The 25,031-nt window shown below is 35.2% G+C and overlaps 1 protein-coding gene and 1 pseudogene across 1 annotated transcript; one reads left to right on the top strand and one right to left on the bottom strand.

Moving 5' to 3' along the window:
- The first annotated feature begins 361 nt into the window (after positions 1-361).
- LOC147382643 (F-box/kelch-repeat protein At1g22040 pseudogene) lies at positions 362-2,209 on the top strand (annotated as a pseudogene).
- Positions 2,210-11,493: 9,284 nt separating this feature from the next.
- On the bottom strand, positions 11,494-12,968 carry LOC147382642 (uncharacterized). The gene is made up of 3 exons (XM_086427205.1): positions 12,795-12,968; positions 11,748-12,047; positions 11,494-11,664 (listed from the first exon to the last, which is right to left on the bottom strand). Exons 1-3 carry the CDS (start codon positions 12,966-12,968, stop codon positions 11,494-11,496), a joined length of 645 nt encoding a protein of 214 aa, XP_086283331.1.
- Positions 12,969-25,031: the final 12,063 nt, after the last annotated feature.

Below are 25,031 nucleotides of genomic sequence, written 5' to 3'. Positions count from 1 at the left end.
ACCAAACATAATTGATCGGTTCTCCATTTTTGTAACCCGGAACCGAACCGCAGCTTATTCCAAACCGAACCAAATCACCCCAAAGTTATCGGTTCTCGGTTTGAACTAGACCAAGTTGCACCCCTAGTGTTGTGTATTTTTTTTTTTTTTTTTCTCACTTTCTTGTTTATTAGCTTGATTTTTTAATTTTCATTTTTTTAAATTATTTTGTTTGAACTTTCTTCGTAGCTCTTTACTGGTTTTAAGCCTTTTTGGTCAAGAAGTTTTGAAATGTTAGCAAATTTCTCATTTATTGTTGCCATTGATTTTTTTTTTTTGTTGGCTTCACTGCCTTTTCTTCTCTCGTTATGAAATGCAGCGTTTCTGTTGACGAGTGAATAATCAATGGTGTAAGTGGTGGTTCTTTGGGAATAGTTAGAAGGGATTCATTTAAAAAAAACATCAAGATTCTTTGGATCCGTTCTTTGTGGTTGTCACAAGGATTCACATGGGGGCATTTTTTAGCATGGTTGGTACCCAGGCTGGGACGAGTGAGTACAAGGAGGTCTTACAAAGTGATACATGTAAGAGGCAGAGAATGTCATCAATCGTTAACGAGGACAACAAAGACTAATTCCCAGTCTTCCTGATGAGATTTCCATTCAAATTCTTGCTAGACTACCTAGAATTTGCTTCTTGAATGTGAAATCAGTGTCACGTAGTTGGAAAAATGCTCTTATGAGTTCTGAACTCTTTGATTTGAGAAAGAACTTGGAATGACAGAAGAATGGCTTTATATGTTAACTAAAGTTGAGGATGATAAGCTTTTATGGCATGCATTTGATCCTTTGTCGAGGAAATGGCAAAGGTTGCCACCAATGCCCAATGTTGCTTTTGGAGAGGAATCTAAGAGAGTCTTCTCTGGGCTTGCAGATGTCATACGAGCTTGGCTTGGATGGAGGGATCCATTTGACCGGTTACCATTTTGTGGTTATGCTATTGGGGGGCTGTTGATGGTTGTCTCTATGTGTTAGGTGGATTCTCTAGAGCTTCAGCTGTGAGATGTGTTTGGCGTTTTGATCTGGTTATAAATGTTTGGAGTGAAGTAGAATCCATGTCTATAGGTAGGGCTTATTGTAAGACAGGCATATTAAACAACAAGCTTTATGTTGTAGGAGGTGTTAGTAGGGGTCGAGGTGGATTGACTCCTCTTTAATCCGCCGAAGTATTTGATCCCTGTACGGGGATATGGTCTCAAGTACCTAGTATGCCATTCTTGCAAGCTCAGTTGTTACCAACAGCCTTCTTAGCTGACATGCTAAAACCCATTGCTATGGGAATGACATCGTACAGGGGAAGGTTGTGTGGGCCCCAAAGTCTATACTCATGGCCCTTTTTCGTCGACATTGGAGGTGAGATTTATGATCCCGAGAAGGATTCATGGATAGAAATGCCAAGTGGGATGGGAGATGGTTGGCCTGCAAGGCAAGCGGGTACGAAATTGAGTGTCGTAGTAGATGGAGAGTTATGTGCATTGGATCCTTGGAGTTCTCTTGATAGTGGTAGGTTCAAGATCTATGATCATCAAGAAGATGTTTGGAAAGTTGTTGTAGGGAAGATTCCCATACATGACTTCACTAATTCAGAGTCTCCGTATTTACTTGCTGGTCTTCTCAATCGTCTTTATGTCATCACTAAAGATTCCAATCATGGTATTGTAGTCATTCAGGCTGATGTGCATAAGCATTTAGGGTCTTCTCCATCTTTAGTGGGGTCCTTGGAGGAGCAGTCAGACTCATTGGTGGAAGCAGAAAGAAATGGCTGGAAGGTCATTGCCACTAAGAATTTTGGGTTTGCTGAACTTATCAGCTGTCAGGTCCTTGGCATCTAACGTGATATCAAGACCCCCCTTTTACAATGGTATTGTATTTGTACTCTATTACTTCAGGAGTTGTTGATATAGTAATGAGATCTCTATTAGGCTTTTATGATATGTTTCTGAAAGACTGATTCACTACATAAAGTTTCTAGTCTGGGATTGCTGTGAACTTGAAATTGTTCATCTTTAAGTTTGTCTGCAAGTTCTGCGTGTTTCAGATCTTTATTTAATATTCCTGAATGTCTACTAATGTACCTTCTCTTTAGTGTATTTATGTAATTAATTCTTATGAAAATTTGTTAAACATTTTAGTAGAGAGGAGAATCACCTCACGTAACACTAGAGTTGTACCATTTCTTCCCTTGCTTAAGTGCATTGACTTGTTCACATATTTTTTATTTTTCAAATTGTTTTTACAGTGTAGCATCAGTTCCTATCAAGCTTTCATTTTGTAGCCCGTTTTCACGTAAACTTCAGATTGGATTACATCTAACCCTAAATGGATATAATCTATTGCAAGAAAACAACTGAACTGATAGGCTTTCTTCCCAAAGACATTCTAGCTTAATTTTCTGCTTTTTTGTTGATTATAGATTTTGATTACCTAGTGTTTTGGATTTGTTTGAAACCTTTATATTTATTTCTCAACTCTATTCTTTGTTCTCTGACTGTCATGTTATTCTTTGCATTGTGGTCAGTTCTTTTCCACATATGGAGTCTTACTCTGTTCTTCATTAGTGTTATAATTTGGATTGTTCCTAACATGTTTATTTCTAGAGAAATATGGGTGAGTATCCATGTCTTTACAAATGCAATAGAGAAATAATTCCAACAACTACAACAAAGATAGCTGAAAATAATAGGAAGGTACCCTAATTTTATTGTAACACAAGTAACAAGTCTAATGGTATGTGATTTTCATATAATCTATTTTTGTAATGAAAACTTGATTTTTTATGCTTTATTATTATTATTATTTTAAATTTTGTATTTGTAAGTACTCACAAATCCTCATTGTCAAGCAGAAATTAAAAACCCTTTTTTTCTTCCTAAAATCAGACATCTTCAAGATCTTCACCCTCTATATTATTAAATTAATTCGAAAGCCGAGTGGATACCAAAACATGAATGGAGATGATATTTCGAATAATATCGTAACATTGAGATTCACAATTGTGGAAACAACAATAATAGATAATAATAATAATATTAATTAAAATGTTTAATTTCTGGGATATCTTCTGGTGTGATCCCGCCAAATAATTTTCTAGAGAGACTCCGAAGAACTAGAGAAAGCGCGCAAAGCTTTAGTGGATGCTCATTCTCCACATAATGATTAAGATCATCAGAAAATTTAATGAAAAATTAGATAAAATTGATTAAAAAAATTAAGATATGGTTTTGAGAAGCAAAATATGCTTTGGTGATGGTGCACTTTCTCTATTATTATGCCACAAAATATGCAATAAGGGCGTAGAGCATCCACAAGTGCTCCATATTTGTCTCAAAAAATGCCATTACGAGACGTTGGAAAGAGTGAAGGACAGAACCACAAGCATCTTCCTTCACAAAGACACGATTGGCCTTTGATGGGACTAGTTCTAGGAAAGCCCCCCCCCCCCCCCCCCCCCCCCCCCCCAAGGGAATCTTTAAATCATACTTCACTTTCAAACTTCAAAGCCAATGAAACTAATTACTTGTGGTATGACCCAGTGAAAGAAGATCATAAACTCCCTCGCATGAAAGTAGACTTGACTCTAGACAAAGTGAGATAGAGGATTAAAAGTTGATTAACCAACTTAAAATCTTTGGGATAGATTGTTGTTGTTGTTGTTATTCTTAAGTGAGCTAGGTTTCTAAGATGTTTTCGAATGCTCAAAGTCGCAAAATCACTGACATGATAGAGTTCAGTTATGATGCATTTGTAAGAAGGTGTCTATTGATACACCAGATTATTATCTTCATAAGATTAGGGTTAGATCAATTAAAATTTGAATTTATCTCTATTTTTTTTTTTTTTTTTTTCAGCGACAGAATATTTTCATTTGTGTGAGAATGGCTATTATAGAAATTCTAGCGTTTACCCAAAAAATTGGGGTCGATTGATTGATTGAATCTTATTATCATTTTGACATAAGTTTATTATTATTGCAAGTGTGTTCATATGTCGCTCTCACCACTTCATTTACATTTCTTTGAGTCTTCTCCTCCTTTTGGAACATTCAACTTGCATGTTCTTTTTATAATAAATTTATTAATATTTAAAAGTTATTATCAAAATTTTAAAAGTAAAATTTATATTTATATTTTTTGGAAAAAATGTTAAATGTAATAAATTAAAAATTGACTCACTGAGTCTGTTTAAACAAGTTTTAGTAGCAAGTAAACAAAGCCTCTCATATGCATATGACATAGACATATTGGGGTTGAATGTCTTTTTCTTTGGTGGTGTGCCCTAACGTTATAAATGCTCTTCAGATATGTACAGCAATGATTACAGATAGTCTCTTTGTGCATTTTGAATGTAGCTTATTGAAAGGGTCTAGCAAAGCTTCTAATAATTAAGATGAAACTGACCTCCTTAAACAAAAGGTCTGTCTTTTTAATCCATGTATGTTATATGTGTGAAATTGAGAGGTTGTAACCCAGTTTTCATGGAAATAGTGAAAGGATATCTAGATCGTCATTGTGGACATAGGCAATCTTGTTGAACCGCATAAATTTTGTGTCATGTCCTTTTTTATTTTTTAGGGACAATGACCGCAAAAACCTATTTTTCAAAAATATGTACCAAAAAATCCTTCCTAAAAACATATGAACTCTTTAGTACTCTTTTTATCAAATATTAGTCTAAATTTTTTTTTTTAAGCGAAAATATTATAATTACCCTTTCAATGAGTTTTGAGGTTTAAAGAAATATGTTTATTTGAGAATATCTTAGGTATTCCCATGTTTTAAAATTAATGACAAACCCCTTGACTATGGTGATCTCTTAAAGAATAAAGAAAAAATTATATAAATGAAAAAAAAAAAAAAATCCTTATTTTCTCTTTCCAAAACTAGTAATTTTTAACTCATACAGATGATGATGATGACGACTATAACAAAGACGATGATGGAGATGTATATTATCATCATCCCCATCTAACTGATTTGATTTATGTATGTTAGATTTATTAAAATATATAAATAATTTTTAATAATTAAAAGATAATTTTAAAATCCAACTTGGATGCTCATCGATTAATTCAACTTAGCAAACAAACTTAAATGAGTTAAATAAAATTATATTGAATTTATGAATAATTTTAAATAAATAAATAATTATATTTATTTTTATAGAAATATTAATAACCAAATAAATTGGTCAAATTTTTTATTTGACTCAATATATTTTTAGATTGAACCTCTTTGTAAAGTTGTTAAAAGGGTATTTTAGGTATTTTTCTTAAATGAATTTTCAAAAGATCCTTAATAGGTTAATATTTTATTAAGTAGAACTTAAATTGTCTGTATTATTTATTAGGGGACTATTCAATACATATTCTCAATAAAAAGTCCTTCATAGTCATCGTCCTTATTTTTTATTTGTGTTTTTCTATTTATTATCACTATTTCCATGCACTACGTGAAAACTGGAAAATTTGACAAAAAAAAATGACGGGCCAAGTCCCACAAATTTAAAAAATCTGAATTTTGATGGTCTAGGACCGTCGAAATTCTTGATGTTTCCAAATTTGACAGCTTAAAGCTATCGAATTTCTCCCATCCTTCATTAGTTTGACAGTTTCGACACATAAAAAAAAATAATTTGACAATGAAAAATTCGACGCTGTCAACAATAAATTTCTACGAATCTACCTCGAGATTCGTGAAATATGATCGCAAATGATTTTATTGATTTTTGATGAAAAGTGACTACAGATCTTAGTGTTTCCTCTGATTAACAGTCAAATACAAAAATAGTGATGATGACGTATATAGCTTTTCTTCTCTCCGAGCTTCGTGCTTTATTGACTGAGAAGGTTGCTTGGACGATAACTTTACTTTGTGTTTGATCTTCTGTAAAGGCTTCTATAGATTTTCTTCTCTCCGGGCTTCGTGTTTTATCGGCTGAGAAGGTTGCTTGGACGGTGACTTTGCTTTGTGTTTAATCTTCTGTAGAGGCTTCTGTAGATTTTCTTCTCTTCGGACTTCACGTTTTATCGGTTGAAAATATTTCATTGACTTCCGGAGAAGGACTTTATGTTTGATCTCTCTTTAGTTGGAGTTCGGATCTCTAAAGAACCTTCCTTTGTCTCTGGAAGAGGGCTTGAGAGCTTCTTCTTCTTTAGAGGGAGAGCTCCTGTCTTCTGAGGGAAAGTGATCCAAATCCTCTCTCAATGAGAGAGGCTCTTGCATTTATAGACTTAAAGGTAATTTAGCTTTCCAATTATACCCCCAATTTAAAGAGGTTTAATTAATTTATTTAAAAGGCTAAATTTGTCCAAATCCAATTTTAAGGATTTAATGGATCATTATTGGGCCAAACTCATTTATTTAGGTGTAGGGCCCAATATTTAATGTATGAATCACTTGGTTTTATTTAGATCACGGGTTTTATCTGCGAAAGCCCAAATCTAAATCATGCGTGGCCCATCCCAATCAATGGCTCCAATATAAATTTATGGGCCTAATTTTAATTTAAGGAACTTTCGTTAATTTAGAAAACGACGGGGAACTATTTCAATTTTGATGTCTACAAATGCCCCCTCAAGGATGCGTAGTCATAGGCATAGCTGGGGACGATGTATCCTTGACCATCCTGATAAGAACATGATGCTTGGTGAAATCAAACCTTTATGCCATCATTTCCACTTTCATCCAAAGTTGACCGTTGAGGTGATATTGCGAGGTCTTGAACTTGAAGGAACTAGCCATGTGCAGCTTCAAATTGCAATCTTGTGAGAAAGCCCAAGATATTTTTATTTTTTTATTTTTATTTTTTTTTATATGGGTAAGCCTTCAAATTTGCAACATGTCAAGCTAATTGAACCACGGATTCAAATTTGTTTCTTCTTTCTTTGTCTTCCATGAAGAATCAAGTAAGATAATTTTTGTGAATTTTTTGAAGCTTTTACTTTTTTTTTTTTTTTTTTCCAAATGATACAAATATATATCTATATATTGTGATATCATCTCAAAGAATCCAAAGATTATGGACAGCACATGCTTTGCACTTAATTTTTTTTTTTTAAACTTGGAATTGGATTCAACTTGTATAATCCAACCCGAATGAAAATGGGCCTAAGCCCAAGTATTCACACTAGGTAGACAAGCCATGTTTTGGGGTCATATCCAAGAAGAACAAAAAGATATTTCAAGTTCAAGATGACAACTTCTCCGTTTAACTTACTCAAGCTATGATGGTGACTCAAACAAGCTATGGATTTAAGCTATGAAGATGGCCTTCAAACTTTAAATGAAGGTAATAATGATAGTCTTTCAATCTTATAACCCAAGTGTGAATCTCGAGGACTGTCTAGCGATCTGAATTAGATCAAATCCTTAAATACTTCATTACATCGTCCCAACCAAATAATACCATTTTTGTTGCCGCCAAAACCAATCATCTGTTCCCAACTTATTTACCTTTTTTTTTTTCTTTTTTAAACTTGTCATTTTTAACCTTGAGAGTCACCCCTTCCAATATTTTGCAAACTTAATAAATTCTTTTGGGGGGGGGTAAAAGAAGACGATAGACTACTTGATAGGAGAGGATCTTCTCTTAGATATTTATCCCAAGTTGAAGAGTGGGTTGAAAGCTAACATGGCTGGAGAGCTTAAAAAAAAATTGGATTTGTGGATAAAGAGATCAAGTCTTCTCTCTTTTTTTTTAAAGCAATTTCAGCCGAAGTCAACCATGACTTTAAAGATGATGGAATTTGGGTAAAGAAATAGTTTGGAGTTTGGACCCTACACTTAGAAGGTTAGGGCCCGTCCCAAATTTGGCTTAGAAAATAGCCTTGGTAGTACGTACGTGTCATATAAGAATTGGGCTTAAATTTGCATAAGCCCATTAAAATGTTATTTGTACCCAATTATTTAATCCTCTAAGGTTGGGTGTGCCACGTACTTGAGAAGTATGCAATCGAAACCCTTGAGTTCTTATTTTTAAAGAACAAAACCCATTAAAATGTTTCTGTATTACCCTTTTTTTTCTTTCCTTTCCAGCTATCATGAACAGGCACGTACTTCTCACCTCAACTACTTTCAATGTGGGCAATGATTTGGGCTAGATGTATTGGGCCACCTCAACTACTTTCAATGTGGGCAATGATTTGGGCTTTAGATGTATTGGGCCAAAGTGAGCAAAATGACTTAAGTAAGATTTGAATCTTACTAAGTTAGTAAGCCTAGCTTACTATCTTCTTTTTTGTAACTGATTTTTTTTTTACGCCTCAGCAATTGTTCTTCTTCACGTCTCTACTGCGTTCAGCCACGTAGAATCCCACTCCTCTTTCACCTCTTCTTTCCTACTCCTCCAATTCCACTTCTTGTCGCCTATTTATTTCATTCTCCCTTTTTTTTTTTTCTTTTTTTTAGCCATTATTTTCGTTGGAGTGATCTTCACAAAAGGCGTATCTACTCACGTCCTAATTGCAGTCACCTACAGATATTCTTCTCTCTCTCTCTCTCTCTCTCTCTCTCTCTCTCTCTCTCTCTATATATATATATATATATATATATATGGGTAGCGTTCAATGGCTAACTTTTTAGCAAAACATTTTTCAAAACATGAGTTAGAAGTTTTGAATGGGCTGATTTTTTGTGGGATGAGATCATCATCACCAAAAATCAGCCCATTCCAAAACTTCTAACCCCATCAAAAATAATTTACAAAAAATGAACGGTCCACGATTTTTCAACTTGTAAACATGGGTTAGAAGTTTTGGGAATGGGCTGATTTTTGGTGAGAATGATCTCCTCACCGTAGAGATCATCCTCACCAAAAATCAGTCCATTCCAAAACTTCTAACTCATGTTTTGAAAAATGTTTTGCCAAAAAGTTAGCCATTGAACGGGACCTATATATATATATATATATATATATATATATATATTATATATATATGATATATATATATATATATATGGGTAGCGTTCAATGGCTAACTTTTTAGCAAAACATTTTTCAAAACATGAGTTAGAAGTTTTGAAATGGGCTGATTTTTTGTGAGGATGAGATCATCATCACCAAAAATCAGCCCATTCCAAAACTTCTAACCCCATCAAAAATAATTTACAAAAATGAACGGTCCACGATTTTTCAACTTGTAAACATGGGTTAGAAGTTTTGGAATGGGCTGATTTTTGGTGAGAATGATCTCCTCACCGTAGAGATCATCCTCACCAAAAATCAGTCCATTCCAAAACTTCTAACTCATGTTTTGAAAAATGTTTTGCCAAAAAGTTAGCCATTGAACGGGACCTATATATATATATATATATATATATATATATATATATATATGTTTTTTTCTTTTTCTTTTTCTTTTTTGAAAATAGGAACTTGCCCCAGCATACACAGATGCACACACGTACACCATTCTCTCCTTTTCTCTATTCCTCTTTTTTTTTGAACGACGTTTGGGGAAGGAGTCTCGGGTTTCTCCTCTACTAATTTTACTTTCTTCTCTTCTAAAAGAAAACAGAGCACTAAAATTTTGGTACCTATAGAATCCGATCGAACAAATCTTTTGTTCATTGTCTCTCTTTTACTTCGCTTCAAAGAGCCGCAGTCATTTTCAAGAACTCTTCTCCTAAAAAAAAACGCAGCTGTTGTAAACATGGTTTTTAAACTCGGTATCACATCTCATCTCGTTCAGCTCCAATACCAAGTTGTCTCGGACGAGTTTTCCAATACGTTTGAGACGTCTCGTGAGATAACTCAAAAAAATAAATGTAAGATGTAAAACTCGATAAAAAAAAAATGACTTTGTGAGTTGGTCTCGTTCAGCTCCGATACCGAGTTAACTCGGGCGATACGTCTCGGTCTCGGACGAGTTAAAAAACCATGTTTTTTTCACTTCGTTTCAAATAACAACAGATTTTTTCTAGAAGAATTCTTCTTTGCTTCATCTTTTTTCTTTAAATTTTTTTTACTAACTATCCACATCAATGGAAACAGCAAGGTTTGGGCGAGTTGCTTGACAGATGAGAAGATAATGAAGACGACAGTATTAGCGTATCTAAGAGCCGATTTATTTTCAAGGAACTAAGCTCCTTGAATCTCCCTTTTTTTTTCTTTGAAATACCACCCTCTTAATTGCAGGTACGAATTTCTCTCCTCATTGACACCACAAAATTTTCAGATTTTTGAAAACAAAAATTATTCTTCAGCATTGCATCTCAATTTCAAAATTGGATTGCCGATATAATAATCTTTATGGACCCATGACCCCAATAAGATTTGAGATCTTGTTAAGGTCTTTGACCCCTAGACTTATTTTGAGATTTTTTTTTTTTTTAGATTCCTTTTGTGAGTTAGAAATCGAGTTGACTCAGACCAAAGAAATGCTACCACAAGTCGCTGCTTCTAAAGAGTCTCTTAGTACTCAAGTTCAGGAAGAGGAGGAGGCTCTACTTATTGTTGAAGCGGAGTATATTCGCCTATCTAATGCTCCAATCATTGATGATGATGAAATAGCTGCTTGTGAAGTAGAGAGAGAGTCTTTGAAGAAGTTTTGGAACCTTACTTCTTTATATTAAGTTTTTTTTTCTTTTTTTTTACTGTATAGGACTTAGGAAATTATAACATTGTTTATTTCATTTGAAATTAATAAAATTCCCTTATTTTCTTATACAAGTATATATATATTTTTTTATGTGGTTGAACCTGAAGTAACTTTACAGGTTGTCTACGTACCCAAAATGGGATCAAACCATAACGTAGTTCAGATGGATAATGCTCTAAGTTTTGCCTAGATCGCCCTTTCGGATTTTCAATATAGCGAGCTCAATTTTTAATTTTTTTTGGACTGTTCACAGTTTTAACTCATGCGGGTCAGGAGTATCATGTAGTTTAGGCTCGTACGATAATGAGCATTGTCAAACAGTTTAGGCTCGTGTTGGGGAACATTGTCAAACAATTTAGGCTCGTACTAGGGAGCATCATTCTTTTAAGTATAATATCTTTTGAGGAATTTTCCGTTAATTGGACCAAGACGTAATCATTCTATTGTTACAAGAAGGTATGCACCATTAGTGTATACTTCTTTCATTACATGAGGCCCATCCCATTTTGGATCAAACTTCTTTCCAGAACTGTGTGAGAGGATGATTGGTCGTTGTACAACGATAACTAAATCGTCAACTTGAAAAGAACGTGGTCGAACTTTCTTATTGAATGCACGTGATAGACGGGCTTGGTAGCATTCTAGCCGTTGTTGTGCTTCCAATCTTTTTTCGTCCAATGCTTGAAGTTCAGCCAGATGTAACTTAGCATTCTCATCGTAGGTTAGACCTTCTTGGATCGCAATCTTTAAGAAAGGTATCTGACGTTCCAAAGGGAGAACAGCTTCAACTCCATAAACCAATGAGTAAGGTGTGGCTTGTGTGGGGGTGTGGTATGAGGTTCTATATGCCCATAGTGCTTATCCAATTCGTTCATGCCAATCTTGTTTCAATTTTGAGACAACTTTTTCAAGAAGCTTGTAGAGAGTTTTGTTGAAGGCTTCGGCTAGTCCATTTGCTGCAGCGTTGTATATCGTAGAACATCTCTGCTTAATGTAAACTTCATGCAAAATTGATCCATCAGCGCATTGCTAAAAGATTTCCCATTATCTTTCATGATATATCGTAGAATGCCATAGTGAAAGACGATATTATTTTTGATGAAGTCAACTACCATTTCTTTCTTGACCTCTCGAAGGGGAACTACTTCAGCCCACTTAGAAAAGAAATCTGTTGCGGCAAGGATATAGAGATGTTGCCTTGAAGATTTTGGGAGTGGTCCAACAACAACAAGTCCCCACCCGTCAAAGGGCCAAGATGCGATTGTAGAATGCAATGGCTCTGGTGGTTGACGAATGTAATCTCCATGAAATTGGCAAGCTTTATACCTTTTTGCATGGTTTAAAGAATATTTCACCATAATAGGCCAGTAGAATCCTATCATCTTCAGACTATGATGGAGGTTCGATCCTGACTAATGTAAACCGCACACTCCAGAGTGTGCTTCTTCTAAAGCATCTCGGATTTCATCATCTCCGAGACATCTTATTAAGATATCATCGAAAGAGCGACGATATAACTTATCATTGAAATATAAAAATTGAGGTGCCTTATGACGTATTTCGATTTTGTGCTTCAGGTCGTCTGGCAGCTTCCCATGCTGTAGATAGTCGATAAGTGGCTGTCTCCAATATTTGACTTCGACTATTTCGACGGTGTTTGCTTCGTGCGATTCACAATTTTCCTCTATCAAAGGAGGTAGTACCCATCTATAGCAGATAAGGATACTCATTGTCTCTCCTTCTAGCATAGCCAAACTTGCAGTAAGACTAGCTAAAACGTCAGCCTGTTTGTTTTCGATTCTTGGTATGTGTTTGATGATGACATCTTCAAACTAACTTAGAAGTTGTGTAGCATACTGATGATAAGGTACCAACTCATGTTTTTGAACGTCATACTCTGTTGAGAGTTGGTTGATGACAAGCTGTGAGTCCCCATACACATAGAGTTGGTGTAACTTCATCTATATCCCGAGTTCTAAACCAATGATCAGAGATTGGTATTCTGCAACATTGTTTGAACATAATTTCACCAAGGCAAATGAAAATGACAATACCTCATTTTGTGGGGTGATAAAAATTACACCTGTCCCCGTTCCATCTCTTCTAGCTACACCATCAAAGAACATTCTCCAAGCTGGAAGGACATCAATAGAGAATACTTCTTCGTCAAGCAAGTCGTGAGACAATTCCCATTCAGCTGGAATAGAATGATCAGCAAGAAAGTCGGCTAACGTTTGCCCTTTTATAGCCTTTTGAGGGATGTAAATAAGCTCAAATTCTAATAAGAGAAGGGCCCATTTAGCTAGTCTTCCTGACAAGACTGGCTTTGTCATGATGTACTTGAATGGATCAGCTCGCGCAGTGAGTCGGATTGTGTGCGATAACATGTAATGCCGGAGTTTCTTTGTGACAAATATGAGCGCTAAACATATCTTTTCGATGGGTGAATAGTTTACTTCTGCTTCAACAAGAGTTCGACTCAAGTAGTAAAGTACACTTTATTTTCTTTCGTCATTTTCTTGAGCCAACAATGCTCCTAGTTTCTGGTTCTTGTTTCTTACTACGTTCTTTCTGAAGTGGAGGACCAGAAGAAATCTCCTTGGCATTATTCGTGGTATGCTTTCCTTTGTCAGATTTTTGCTTGCTAGAAGGAGGTATCGAAACTGGAAGTGCTTCTTGAATGACATCCCCTTCAAAATAGAATTTCGCATCTGCAAAATATGTTTTTGCATTGTCAAACAGTTGATCTTCGACTATTATACGCTTTTGCACACCATCTTGGTAATACTTGAAGCATTGATGTAACGTGGATGGTACTTGTAGACACCCAAATTTGAACGGGTCCTCACTCGAAAGGGCCCAAAAACAGTAATGTTCCAACAAACTGGGCCAACGAACCTCGAAGGCCCGAAGCGCTAAAATTTGATATTTTTGCCAAAATCCAAGCCTCTAACACCTCTCAATAGGTTAGTAGGTCCACCAAAAGGATTCGGCACACTCCCATCTACCTAGGTCCATTTGAAATACCGATTTTCCAACAAAATAGGCCTCTAAGGCACAAAACAATGAAAAATGGCAATTTTGAGTAAACAAAAGCCCTAATATCTCCCAATGGTCTAGGAGATTGAAAGCGCCCTCGATCCGCGGGGTCCGCGGATCCACTTTTGACCCTTGAGGTTTGGGAGTCGCCACCTAGTTATTACGGTCTAGAAATCGGATACTGACTCTAAACGGATAAAGAAACTAATCTACTAAAGAAAAACTAAATCCGGGGATCACATTATGGGGTTGGAAGGTGTTAGGCACCAACCTCGCTCGACCAATGCCGGTCTCTACTTATCCCAAATAAGACTACATTGCTAACAAATAACCTAGATAAAAAAAAATAAAAATAAGAAAAGAAAGTTTACCTTCAAAACACAACAATTCTATTCCCTCAGATCTGATAAAATCACTCTTTGTACCGTACTCCTTGCTTGTTCTATCTTCGAATTTGATTTCTAATCTCCGAGGTGAGGTATCTCTTTCTTAGATCTAGATTCTTCGAGTTTGTTATAGATTTTGAGGTGTTTTTAGGTGTTTTTAGGTGTTTTTTAGGCTAAAATTGAAGAAGGGATGCTAGGTAAGGAGTTGGGACTCCAAAACTAGAGTTTATGGGAGGCTAGGGGGGCTTTTTAACCTACTTCTCTTAGGGTTTATGATTTGATGCGAAAATAGGGTGTGGGGACCTCTATTTATAGATTTTTTTAAGAGTTGATTTAGATAGAATTAGTGTTTGATTAAAGTTCTTTTAGTTAGAGTTGTGTTTTAGTTAGACTTGTTTTAGGTAGAATTGTGTTTTAATTAGAATTATTTTAGGTAGAATTGTTTTTTAGTTAGAACTCTATTAGATAGAGTTAATATTTAATTAGAATTCTATTATGATTTTGACTTTTGATCTTATTTGATTGACTTTTAATATTTTGACTTTAGTCTTAATTGATTGACTTTTAATATCTTTGACTTCAGTCTTGCTTAATTGACTTTAATTTTGACTTTAGTCTCACTAGATTGACTTTAAGATTTTGACTTTAGTCTTGCTTGTTTGACTTTGATTTTTTGGAGAATCCCTCTCTATTATATCTTTAATTTTTTGGACCCCCAAATGGAGGGGTCCTTAAAGAAATATCTCACGAACCCTCAACAATTTTACTTGAAAGGCCGATTGATCGATTTTTTTAATTCAAAATTTTAAATTAATTTCATCCATATTTCACTTTAATTATTTAATATTTTATTTATTAATTTTGAAATTTTTAATTATGAAAATTATGAAATTACCGTTTTGCCCCCGGAGATGACTTTTCACGTTTTAAGTCGGTTTATAATGTTCTAGGATGTTTTAAAATCGATTTTTCGTAAGGAATTCAATGGAAGTATTAGTTTGTATCATTTATGAAATTTTTTTGTGTGAAATGGTCATGAACTTTATGAGGGGCATTTTCGTAATTTTGTTAAATTTTGTTAAAATTGGTTAAATGATTTATTTGGTTTCGATTTATTATTTTATGTGTTTGAATGAGTTTTCCAAATCGTAACGTAGGCTCTAGGGTTATTTTGATATTATGGGTATTTTGATAATTTGGTCAATTTTTAGTGATCTTTATCGTGAAGCTTCTTTTTGGGTCTGCAAGATGATGATTTCTATATTTCTGGAGTCGTATTTTCCTAGCGTAGTGTGGTTTCTAAGGTTTTGTCAGTTTGAGATACCTCATCCGGATTTATGAAATATTTCTGGTAACAAAATAAAGCAATGGAAATAATATCCATCATTGAGAATCATTGCGATCGAGTTGACGAGTTGATTAATCAGGCGGATGCAAAAATGGGGTGTCTATAGATGCCCCACTTTGGCAGAGGGTTGAAGCAAATTAGATAGCAAATCTATTTTGGTAGATAGTGCGATATCCGAATGCCAAAGCTAGTGACAGTTCATTTTGCAGTTTGATTTAGCAATTCGTCAGGGTGTTCGGATCCTTGAGCGTAAAACTCTCCCCGAACTAAAAGGTTGTCAGGTCCTCGAGCTTGAACTCTCACTGACGATGTCAGATCCTCTAATTTAAAAAAATTCTCCCTGACTAACGCAAAAGTGCACGTGTGTGCAATGGTGTGATGCTTATTGAGTAAAAATGTGTCAGGTCCTAGAGATCTTCTCTCAATGACAATAATGATTCAAAATTGATATGCACTTATGCAACGAAAACAATCATGGCAAGGTTTAACAATGTGGTAATCGGAGTCATAACATTGTGGGAACTTCGTTAAATCTATTTGAAATTCTTTTTTAGAGTTCAAAAAAGTTTGAGTCTTGTTTATCGGGACTCGAACTTATTGTAGCCATGCTTCTCGGGCTAAGGAAGTTAAACAATCCTATTAATTCATTCTATGATTCAAAAAAGTTGAAGTCTCGTTTCTCGGACTCTGGCTAAGGTTTATAGGAACTTAAACAATCCTGTTAAAGTTGGAGTCTCGTTTCTCGGACCCGAACTAAGGTTTATAGGCACTTTAAAAAACCTATTCATTCTATGATTCAAAAAGTTGGAGTCTCGCTTCTCGGACTCGAACCTAGGTTTGTAGGCACTTCAAAAAGCCTACTCGTTCTATGATTCAAAAAGTTGGAGTCTCGTTTCTCGGACTCAAACTTAGGTTTATAGGCATTTCAAAAAGCCTATTCATTATATGATTCAAAAAGTTGGAGTCTCGTTTCTCGGACTCGAACTTAAGTTTGTAAGCACTTCAAAAAGCTTATTCATTATATGATTCAAAAAGTTGGAGTCTCGTTTCTCGGACTCAAACTTAGGTTTATAGGCACTTCAAAAAGCATATTCATTCTATGATTCAAAAAGTTGGAGTCTCGTTTCTCGGACTCGAACTTACTAAGCCACGTTTCTCGGGCTTAGATTTATAGGAATTTAAATAATCATATTAATTCATTCTATAATTTAAAATTGAGCTCAAAGTTTGAAAGATCATGCTTTTATTGGCTTATCATGCATCTGGATTCATAATTATCATTGGGCTTAACCGGACTTTTAAGCTTTTATATGATTTTCTTTTTATCATGTAATTAAGAACAAAAATTTTGAAATTAAATGACCTTCAAAAATGCCCCTAGTTTCAAGGTTAGCTTTAACTGGGATTTGACTACGAGACTGATGGAATGGATTACGCTTGAAAAATATGGACTCTGATGTATGACAGATAGAAGAACTTACATTCTCTTAAATTTAAGACTCTTAAGATTATCATATGTGCAATAAAGAATTGATCATTATTTTTTAGAAATGATTGAGCTGGACTTAAAAAATCTTGATAAATATTAGAATAGAAGATCTTTCTCTTCAAAGTGGTTGATGATTCTACATCTTCCAATAGCGAACACTTGAACAAGTAAACATACTTTTGAAGATCCTACAATGTTCAAGATGACTTCTGATTTTTTCGACTTCAACATTGTCTTCGTCAGATGTGAGCTCTTGGCTAAAAAACAAATATTGTGACTTGAATGGTTCTGCAGTTTCTACACAGGCTTCCTTCTGAATTTTTCTTCTTGATGAGACTTTTCCTCTCATTTGATGATGCCCTAATTTTTGCCTGGATCGCCTCTTCAGGTTTTCAATCTAACGGGGTTTGTTTTTCTTTTTCTGATGATGCCTTGATTTTTGCCTAGGTCGCCTTTTCAGGTTTTCAACCTAGCAGGCTTTCTTTTTTATGGTTATGCCCTAAATTTTGCCTAAATCGCCTTTTCGGATTTTCGATTTAGCAGGCTTCTCTTTTTTTCTTGATGATCTTGAATAACCAACTCGACAACTTCTTGGTTTCCTGCACCTTAACCGAGTCAATTAGCATTCAGGAAGACTTAATAGGTGGGGTTAGGATATGATTTACAAAGAAAAGATATAAGGCTCAACTTTCCAAAATGCCCCTAGTTTGATATTCTCTCTTTTCTGTCAATTATTTTATTTTTTTCTAAATGCCCCTAGTTTGACATTTTTTTTTATCAATTCTTGTGATTCTTTTTTCTAATGCCCTTAGTTTGGCATTCTTTTCTTTTGAATCTTTCAATAGGGGATTTTCCTTTTACATGACACTTTTCTTAAGAAAATACACTTATTCTTTACGTGATCGGGCCTAAAGTAACTTCTCAGGTTGCCTACATACCCAAAATATTTCTTTTTCTTTTGGGATTAGGTCAAAACATAGTTCATACTAAGATTCCCTCCCAAGGTTGGTCGGTGTGATTTAGAGAGAAGAAGCTATTTATTTTTATTTTTTTAAAAGGCTAGAGGGGCTAAAGAAAGTTTTTTTTTTTGGTAAGACAGGGAAATGGTTCAACCAAAGGAGGCCTCCTTTGATGAATGCTACTCGACTTGGTCTAAGTTTCAGGAATTCGATATCTGGATTACTCTATCGAGTAAGGTCTTCTTTTGAGAATGAATATTCTTCAATCTTCTTTTGTGAAATCGAGTATGATTGAGTTTTCTGACTATTCAACTCTTCTAAAACTTCAAGAAAATCTTTTATTCTCTTATGAATGAAACTTTCCTATTTTGAGTGAGAAACATGGTAGATCCACTTGTAAGTCTTAGTGTCTTTGTCGATGCTTTCAGCTATATCATTTTTGACCAATAATCTTTGACTTTGATATCACTCTTGACTTTATGTCTTGATCTATATTTTTGTGTAATTCATCCATATATCTTATGAGATCATGCAAGAAATATTGCTGAATTTCTCAAGTAAGTTTATTATTCTCTCATGTTCCCTTGGGGATAATATAGTACCAATTTGCACTTCTTGAGTGTACTATTTAACTCCAATATTTATCAAATTTGGTTAGTGATCTTTAAGTCATTTTTCAAGTTAGATTTTACATTCACATCATTATTGCATACATGATAATCAAAAGTTTCTTTATTTTATTGGAATTGGAAAGAACATAGATTGACAAACCTAACTAAAATCCAAAAATAAAGATGACTAACTGAATTCAAAGACTGACGCAACTGAAGCTAAAAAAAAACTAAGACGACATCATTATGAATGGAAGGACACAATTCTAGAGTCTATGCCACTTCAGTTATCTTCAATGGATGACTTGAACTTGCCTGCTTTTACTATCTCTTCATATTCTGATTCAAGCCTGTCATATACGGGACAACCCGTTGCTTCAATGATTTCTCTGTTCTTCAGTTCTGTCACTGCCTTAGGGTAGTTGAGCTCATTCTGGCATGGAGCGAATGCACTGTTTAGACCGATTGGGTGAATGAAGGAAACTAGGTCAACTGATTCGGGTTTGAATATTGATATTAGGTTCAGAGTAGAAGGGGGTTGATTTTGAAAGGTAGGCAAATGGTTAGTCTTGACATTGTGAGTAGTAGAAGTGGGTATGGTGACTTTTCCTTGCTCAATAAGGTCTTGGATAGCATATCGAAGAGTAATACACCTGTCAAGAACATGACCAGGCATCTGATGGAATTCACAGAATTGCCCATTATCTATGTTTGGGGGAAGAGGATTAGGCAAAGGCTTAGGTTGTAAAGGCATCAGCAATCCTCTTTTCATCAATTTTTGATAAGCAACACTAAGGGACATTCCAAGATTGGCAAACTATCTTCTAGGCTTAGCTTGTGAAGGCTGAGTAGCTTGAGAAGATAGTGGGAAGGAGGTGTTGGCCACTTGCAGGGAATTGACATTAGGTTTGAAATGTTTGGGTTTGACTCGGACGAGTTACCAAAAAGTCCCGAAGAGTAAGTATCCTCAACTTGATTTCCAGCCTCAAGGAGAGATTGAAAAATTGGGAAGTATTGAAGCATCAAGTACTTGGCATAATTTGGAGTGAGATTCCTGAGGATGATCTTGACTTACTCCTTCTCTTGAGGTCGATCCCACACTTGAGCAGCTTTAGCTCTCCATCAAGCAATGAACTCAATGAAAGTTTCCCCGGGTTTCTGTTTAGTAGTTTATAGGTATCTTCTTGTGAGTTCAATATCTGTGTTGAATGAATATCGACCAATAAACTCTTTCATCAATTCATGCCATGTTCTTACCCATGATGAGTCCAATGACATTAACCAACATAGGGCAGGACCTATCACTTAGACCCTGAGATTGCATTATGCCGACATATACTTTTAAGTGAGTCCTAGGGCATCAAATATCGTCAAACTTCTCCATATCTAGCATTGTGAACTTTTCTGGTAGACCGACCGTGGGAAACAAGGTCATTGCCCCTAATCCAAGAGTAAGATCATCAGGGTCTTTGATGTTCTTCAAAGCAGTTTCAACCTGAGTTATTCGATGAGCTAGGACAGGGTCGACGTGTAACTGATCATCTTCTTGATTTTCAACGAGGTCAAACACATCCTGAGGTTCTATAGCTTCATCTTTTCCCTTTTCAATTTTCAGGGATTCAATTTGTGTTTGGACAGAAGCAATAATCTGTGCTTGAAAAGATTTTAAAATCTGACGGAGCGCAGTTTCATCCATGGTACTCGTTTCTTCTCGTGGTAAAGACTGACTACTTGACAATGATACTCTAGAAAGATGACTTTTTTCACGGACCCAAAGTGGTACAGATGGAGGTTTAGAACGTTTGGGACCAATTATTACCTGATTGGAAATAAACCAAGGTTAACCATTGACTCTTAACCACATGATTAACGTTTCGATATAGAATAGCCTAAGTCCGGTGGAAAATATTGAATCCAAATGCACTATAAGTCTATGGTGACCAAAAAAGTGAGAAAGGTTAGACACGGGTCTACCCTTGATTGGGATTGAACCTTTGATCAGATAAATTAATTTGATCCTAAGATCGAATCTTTCTATACAAAATGGTCTGGATATTTAAAAGTGAAAACCAATTAGTCCAATTGATTTAGTATTGATTAGTTTGATCCATTTGTCAATTGGGCCAACTGGTTTAAGTGGTTCAAATTAATCGGTACATTTCACCGATTGGGTCGTACTGATATTGCGGGTTTTGTTTGATTATTCTGGATCAGTCCGCTCACTTACCTGTTGGTTGGATTGACTAAAGCAACCCGGGAACACCCATAGTCAGTTCGGGTCGTGACCTATAAGGAAGGTTTCTAGACTCTAAGCTTACTACGTGCAATGCATTTTATCTGGCCACCCTTGCCCAAATACACCTATATACCTCTCGATACGTGGTGACTTGGTTTGATATACCGTATAGTTGATAATCTAAAATGTCAACTCACTTCTCTGAAGTCAAAAACAGCCAGTTTGATCTCCAGTTGAGAGGTGGCGCACGATGCTGAGCAAGGGCCCACTTAAATACCTCTCGTCTAGAATAGACATAGTCTATCCCCCTCGTACAGTAGGGTACATCGGGGCAAGATCTCGCTTAGGCACCGATTTTGACCAAGAAGTGCAATTGATATACTTAGATTATCTTTTACATACCTATGGGTACGAGTCAAGAGTTGTAGCTTTCATAAATGGTTTAGCATCCCACGAGGGGACCGACCACGTACTAGTATTACTTTGGCAATCGGGACATGTGACTGTGTGACTTACAATAGGTCAAAGGCTCAGGTCACTCCAGCCTAGGTGCATCAATATACCTCTCAGAATCACCTGATCAGATGGTATTGATGCCCCAGTTTGATATACCCTAAGATACGTGACTGAAGTTGTGGTTTTCATGAATGACGTCGCATCTCCGAAGAGATTGGGCCACGCACTAGTGCCACGTTGACTATATGGGACGTGTAAGTGTGCAAAATAGTAAATGTGCATGTGGTGTGTGCAAAACAGGGTGGAGTGTGCCCGGGGCCTTTCTTCAAACACATAGGCCTATGGACCAAATTGAACCATACAAGCAAAGGTATACATTGATCAAGAAAAATTAAAAATATATCCATATGGTTCAATTCAAAATTAAAGTATGCACATCTCAAGCATATATCAATGGTAAATCAATCAATGAATAACACATGGAATAATTGATCCGATCCGATATTGAAACAAACAAAAAATTATTTTTTAAAAAAATCCAAATCAAATGGATTTCTTTTTTATGGTCCAATCAAAGGTTATTTTGGGTGGCCCTCAATACATCGGGATTTCAACACATATTGGATTGATGGTAAAAAAAAAAAGTAATTATTGAGAGAAAGATTGATGGAAAAAAATCGAATTTCAACCTTCATAAACCTATGACCTCGAATCATGATTTCAAATGGTATGTGATGAGTTCAGCAGCATTTAATAACAAAAGAAAACTTACTAAGTTAGTAAGGCCAACCCCATTCTAGAGATTTTTTTTTTCAAGATAGGAAAAAAAAATGGGTTTTTATTTTTTATTCATTATTATGTGGGATTACTTGAGTAACCCTTTAAGCGTGATGGAAATCCAGCAAGTATACCAAAAGGACTTTAATTAACCTTAAAAAAAACGAGGTGTGCCCAATCACGATTCGTTAAAATTTTATGGAATGTTTTCTTCTGGCAGCACACATGCCGAATTTCTTGAAAGTCTTCTTTTGTAGGATAGGAGAGTTTAATGAATTTATCAGCTCAAAACAGATTAATCGCACAAGAAAAAGGATCGATTTCTTTTCAAACTTCTAAACAAGGGACAAGAATTCAAATATTCAAATCAAACAGGAACAATCTGTTTCAAAACTATTAAATTTTTGATCATGAGTTCCTAACCTGTTTCGAACAACCACACATAAATTCAAAATTTTTAACACTTCTACTCTTGGTGATTGGTTCATACTTGAATGCTCCACTTATCTGATACATGAAACCGAAACATAGAAAACCAGAAGCCCAGTACAGATCAATTGCTAGATATCGAATAAATAAAGAAGAACCTCCTGATCACGAGAACTCTAAGGTTGGATTCGATCCCTTATTTTTAAACTGATCTCTCCATACTCGACCCAGAAGAAATTGGGATCAAACCATTCTTTTAAATCTTTGAGTTTAAAACACAAACCTTCGGTTAAAGAAACAAATTGTTTTTTTTTTTTTTTTTTTTTTTTTTTATAAAAAGAGGGAAGCAGAGAAAAAAAAATCGACACCTACTATTATCATCATTCTAAGAAAATTCCTTCGATTGAAATCCTCCCCTTCTACTCTGGATCACAAGCCTACAATCAATCAAAGCCAACACCCTTGAACCCTTTCTTCGACGAACAAGAGAAAGGTCGAGAGAAAAAAAAAACGTTCAATATTGCAGTGGCTGCAAGAGGAACCGATGATTTTCGAGCTTTGAAACTTTACACTAAGAGGAATCAACGACATCGTTAGGAGTTTTAAACCGATCGGACTGACATTTGGAACGATTGGACTAAAAGATTAAATCAATTTCTGATTTAAACCAGTCAGTCCCTGTTGAAGACAATGAGATCAAGTGAATCTCTAGAGGGGCCATCGATTTGAAGCTCCGTACTTCCTTATGGAAAGAAACCGGTAATTTCCTCAAGTCAAAGATCAATCCAATGGAGAGATCAACGCTGATCGAATGGAAAGACCAAACCGATCGTTGAGAAGGATGAGGCTGGGAAGAAGACGATGAAAACATTGAAACAAAAGGGGGTTTTAAAGAATAAATACCCTTTTTATTACAACCACACCACCCATTATATTAAACACCTTAAGGTTGATGATTAAAGTTGATTTTTTTGCTAAAGGCACACCAATGCTTCTCAAAAACTTAAATCCAATTTTTTATTGGATTTTCTCCTTGCTGCCAATGGACAGCACGTTAAAAAAAATTAATTGATTTTTTTTCATTAAAAAAAACAAATAAAAAATGTTGTCGAAGTGTACATCGCACATCGGCCATCAAATAAAAAAACTTTGTTGTTCCTAACAGCAATTATTTTATAAATATATATATTTTAAGTAAAATGGTCAAATACCAAATCAAACACACACCTAAATTTTTAATCGAAATACATTCATGTGCGTAAAAAAAATCATGGTCTAAAAACCATTATCTCATCCTCAATAAGACTATTCCTTTGAAATCTCGCATTATTTAAGGTCATTCCAAATGACTTTCGATTGAACCATAAAAAAATGATAATATGCAAAAGCAGAATATCCATAATCCAAAAACACAATCAATAATTGAATGAAAAAAAGAAGGATAAAAACAAAACAAAATAAACAGGCAAACTAATAACTAAAAATAAAAATAGTCCAGGTCGTTTTAGCAATGCTCCCATACTTAGGGTTTTTCAAGTTTGATCCTCAATGGTCCCCAGTGGAGTCACCACTGAAAGCGCCCTCGATTCGCGGGGTCCGTCGATCCACTTTTGACCCTTGAGGTTTGGGAGTCGCCACCTAGTTATTACGGTCTAGGAATCTGATATTGACTCTAAACGGATAAAGAAACTAATCTACTAAAGAAAAACTGAATCCGGGGATCACATTATGGGGTTGGAAGGTGTTAGGCACCAACCCCGCCCAGCCATTGCCGGTCTCTACTTATCCCAAATAAGACTACATAACTTAGATAAAAAAATAAAAATAATAAAAGAAAGTTTACCTTCGAAACGCAACAATTCTATTCCCTCAGATCTGATAAAATCACTCTTTGTACCGTACTCCTTGCTTGTTCTATCTTCGGATTTGATTTCTGATCTCCGAGGTGAGGTATCTCTTTCTTAGATCTGGATTCTTCGAGTTTGTTATGGATTTTGGGGTATTTTTGAAGGGCTTTTAAGTGTTTTTAGGCTAAAATCGAAGAAAGGATGCTAGGTAAGGAGTTGAGGCTCCAAAACTAGGGTTTATGGGAAGCTAGGGGGGCTTTTTGACCTACTTCTCTTAGGGTTTATGATTTGATATGAAAATAGGGTGTGGGGACCTCTATTTATAGATTTTTTTTAAGAGTTGATTTAGATAGAATTAGTGTTTGATTAAAGTTCTTTTAGTTAGAGTTGTGTTTTAGTTAGATTTATTTTAAGTAGAATTGTGTTTTAATTAGAATTGTTTTAGGTAGAATTATTTTTTAGTTAGAACTCTATTAGATAGAGTTATTATTTAATTAGAATTCTATTATGATTTTGACTTTTGATCTTATTTGATTGACTTTTAATATTTTGACTTTAGTCTTAATTGATTGACTTTTAATATATTTGACTTCAGTCTTGCTTAATTTACTTTAATTTTGACTTTAGTCTCACTAAATTGACTTTAAGATTTTGACTTTAGTCTTGCTTGATTGACTTTGATTTTTTGGAAAACCCCTCTCTATTATATCTTTAATTCTTTGGACCCCCAAATGGAGGGGTCCTTAAAGAAATATCTCACGAACCCTCAACAATTTTACTTGAAAGGCCGATTGATCGATTTTTTTAATTCAAAATTTT

Source organism: Akebia trifoliata, chromosome 16 (genome assembly GCF_017979445.1).
Source record: "Akebia trifoliata isolate Shusen 1 chromosome 16, ASM1797944v1, whole genome shotgun sequence".
Taxonomy (NCBI): Eukaryota; Viridiplantae; Streptophyta; class Magnoliopsida; order Ranunculales; family Lardizabalaceae; genus Akebia; species Akebia trifoliata.
The sequence above is the reverse complement of the archived record's forward strand: the minus strand, read 5'-3'. Positions and strand labels throughout refer to the sequence as shown.

What these genes read in the sequence shown, in the direction of transcription:
- LOC147382642 (XM_086427205.1), bottom strand. Translation starts at nt 12,968, where the DNA reads ATGACAAAGCCAGTCTTGTCAGGAAGACTAGCTAAATGGGCCCTTCTC. An exon ending in ACGACTTGCTTGACGAAGAA is followed by an intron (nt 12,048 to 12,794) that starts GTATTCTCTATT and finishes GGTTTACATTAG; the next exon opens with TCAGGATCGAACCTCCATCA. An exon ending in GAGAGGTCAAGAAAGAAATG is followed by an intron (nt 11,665 to 11,747) that starts GTAGTTGACTTC and finishes GAAATCTTTTAG; the next exon opens with CAATGCGCTGATGGATCAAT.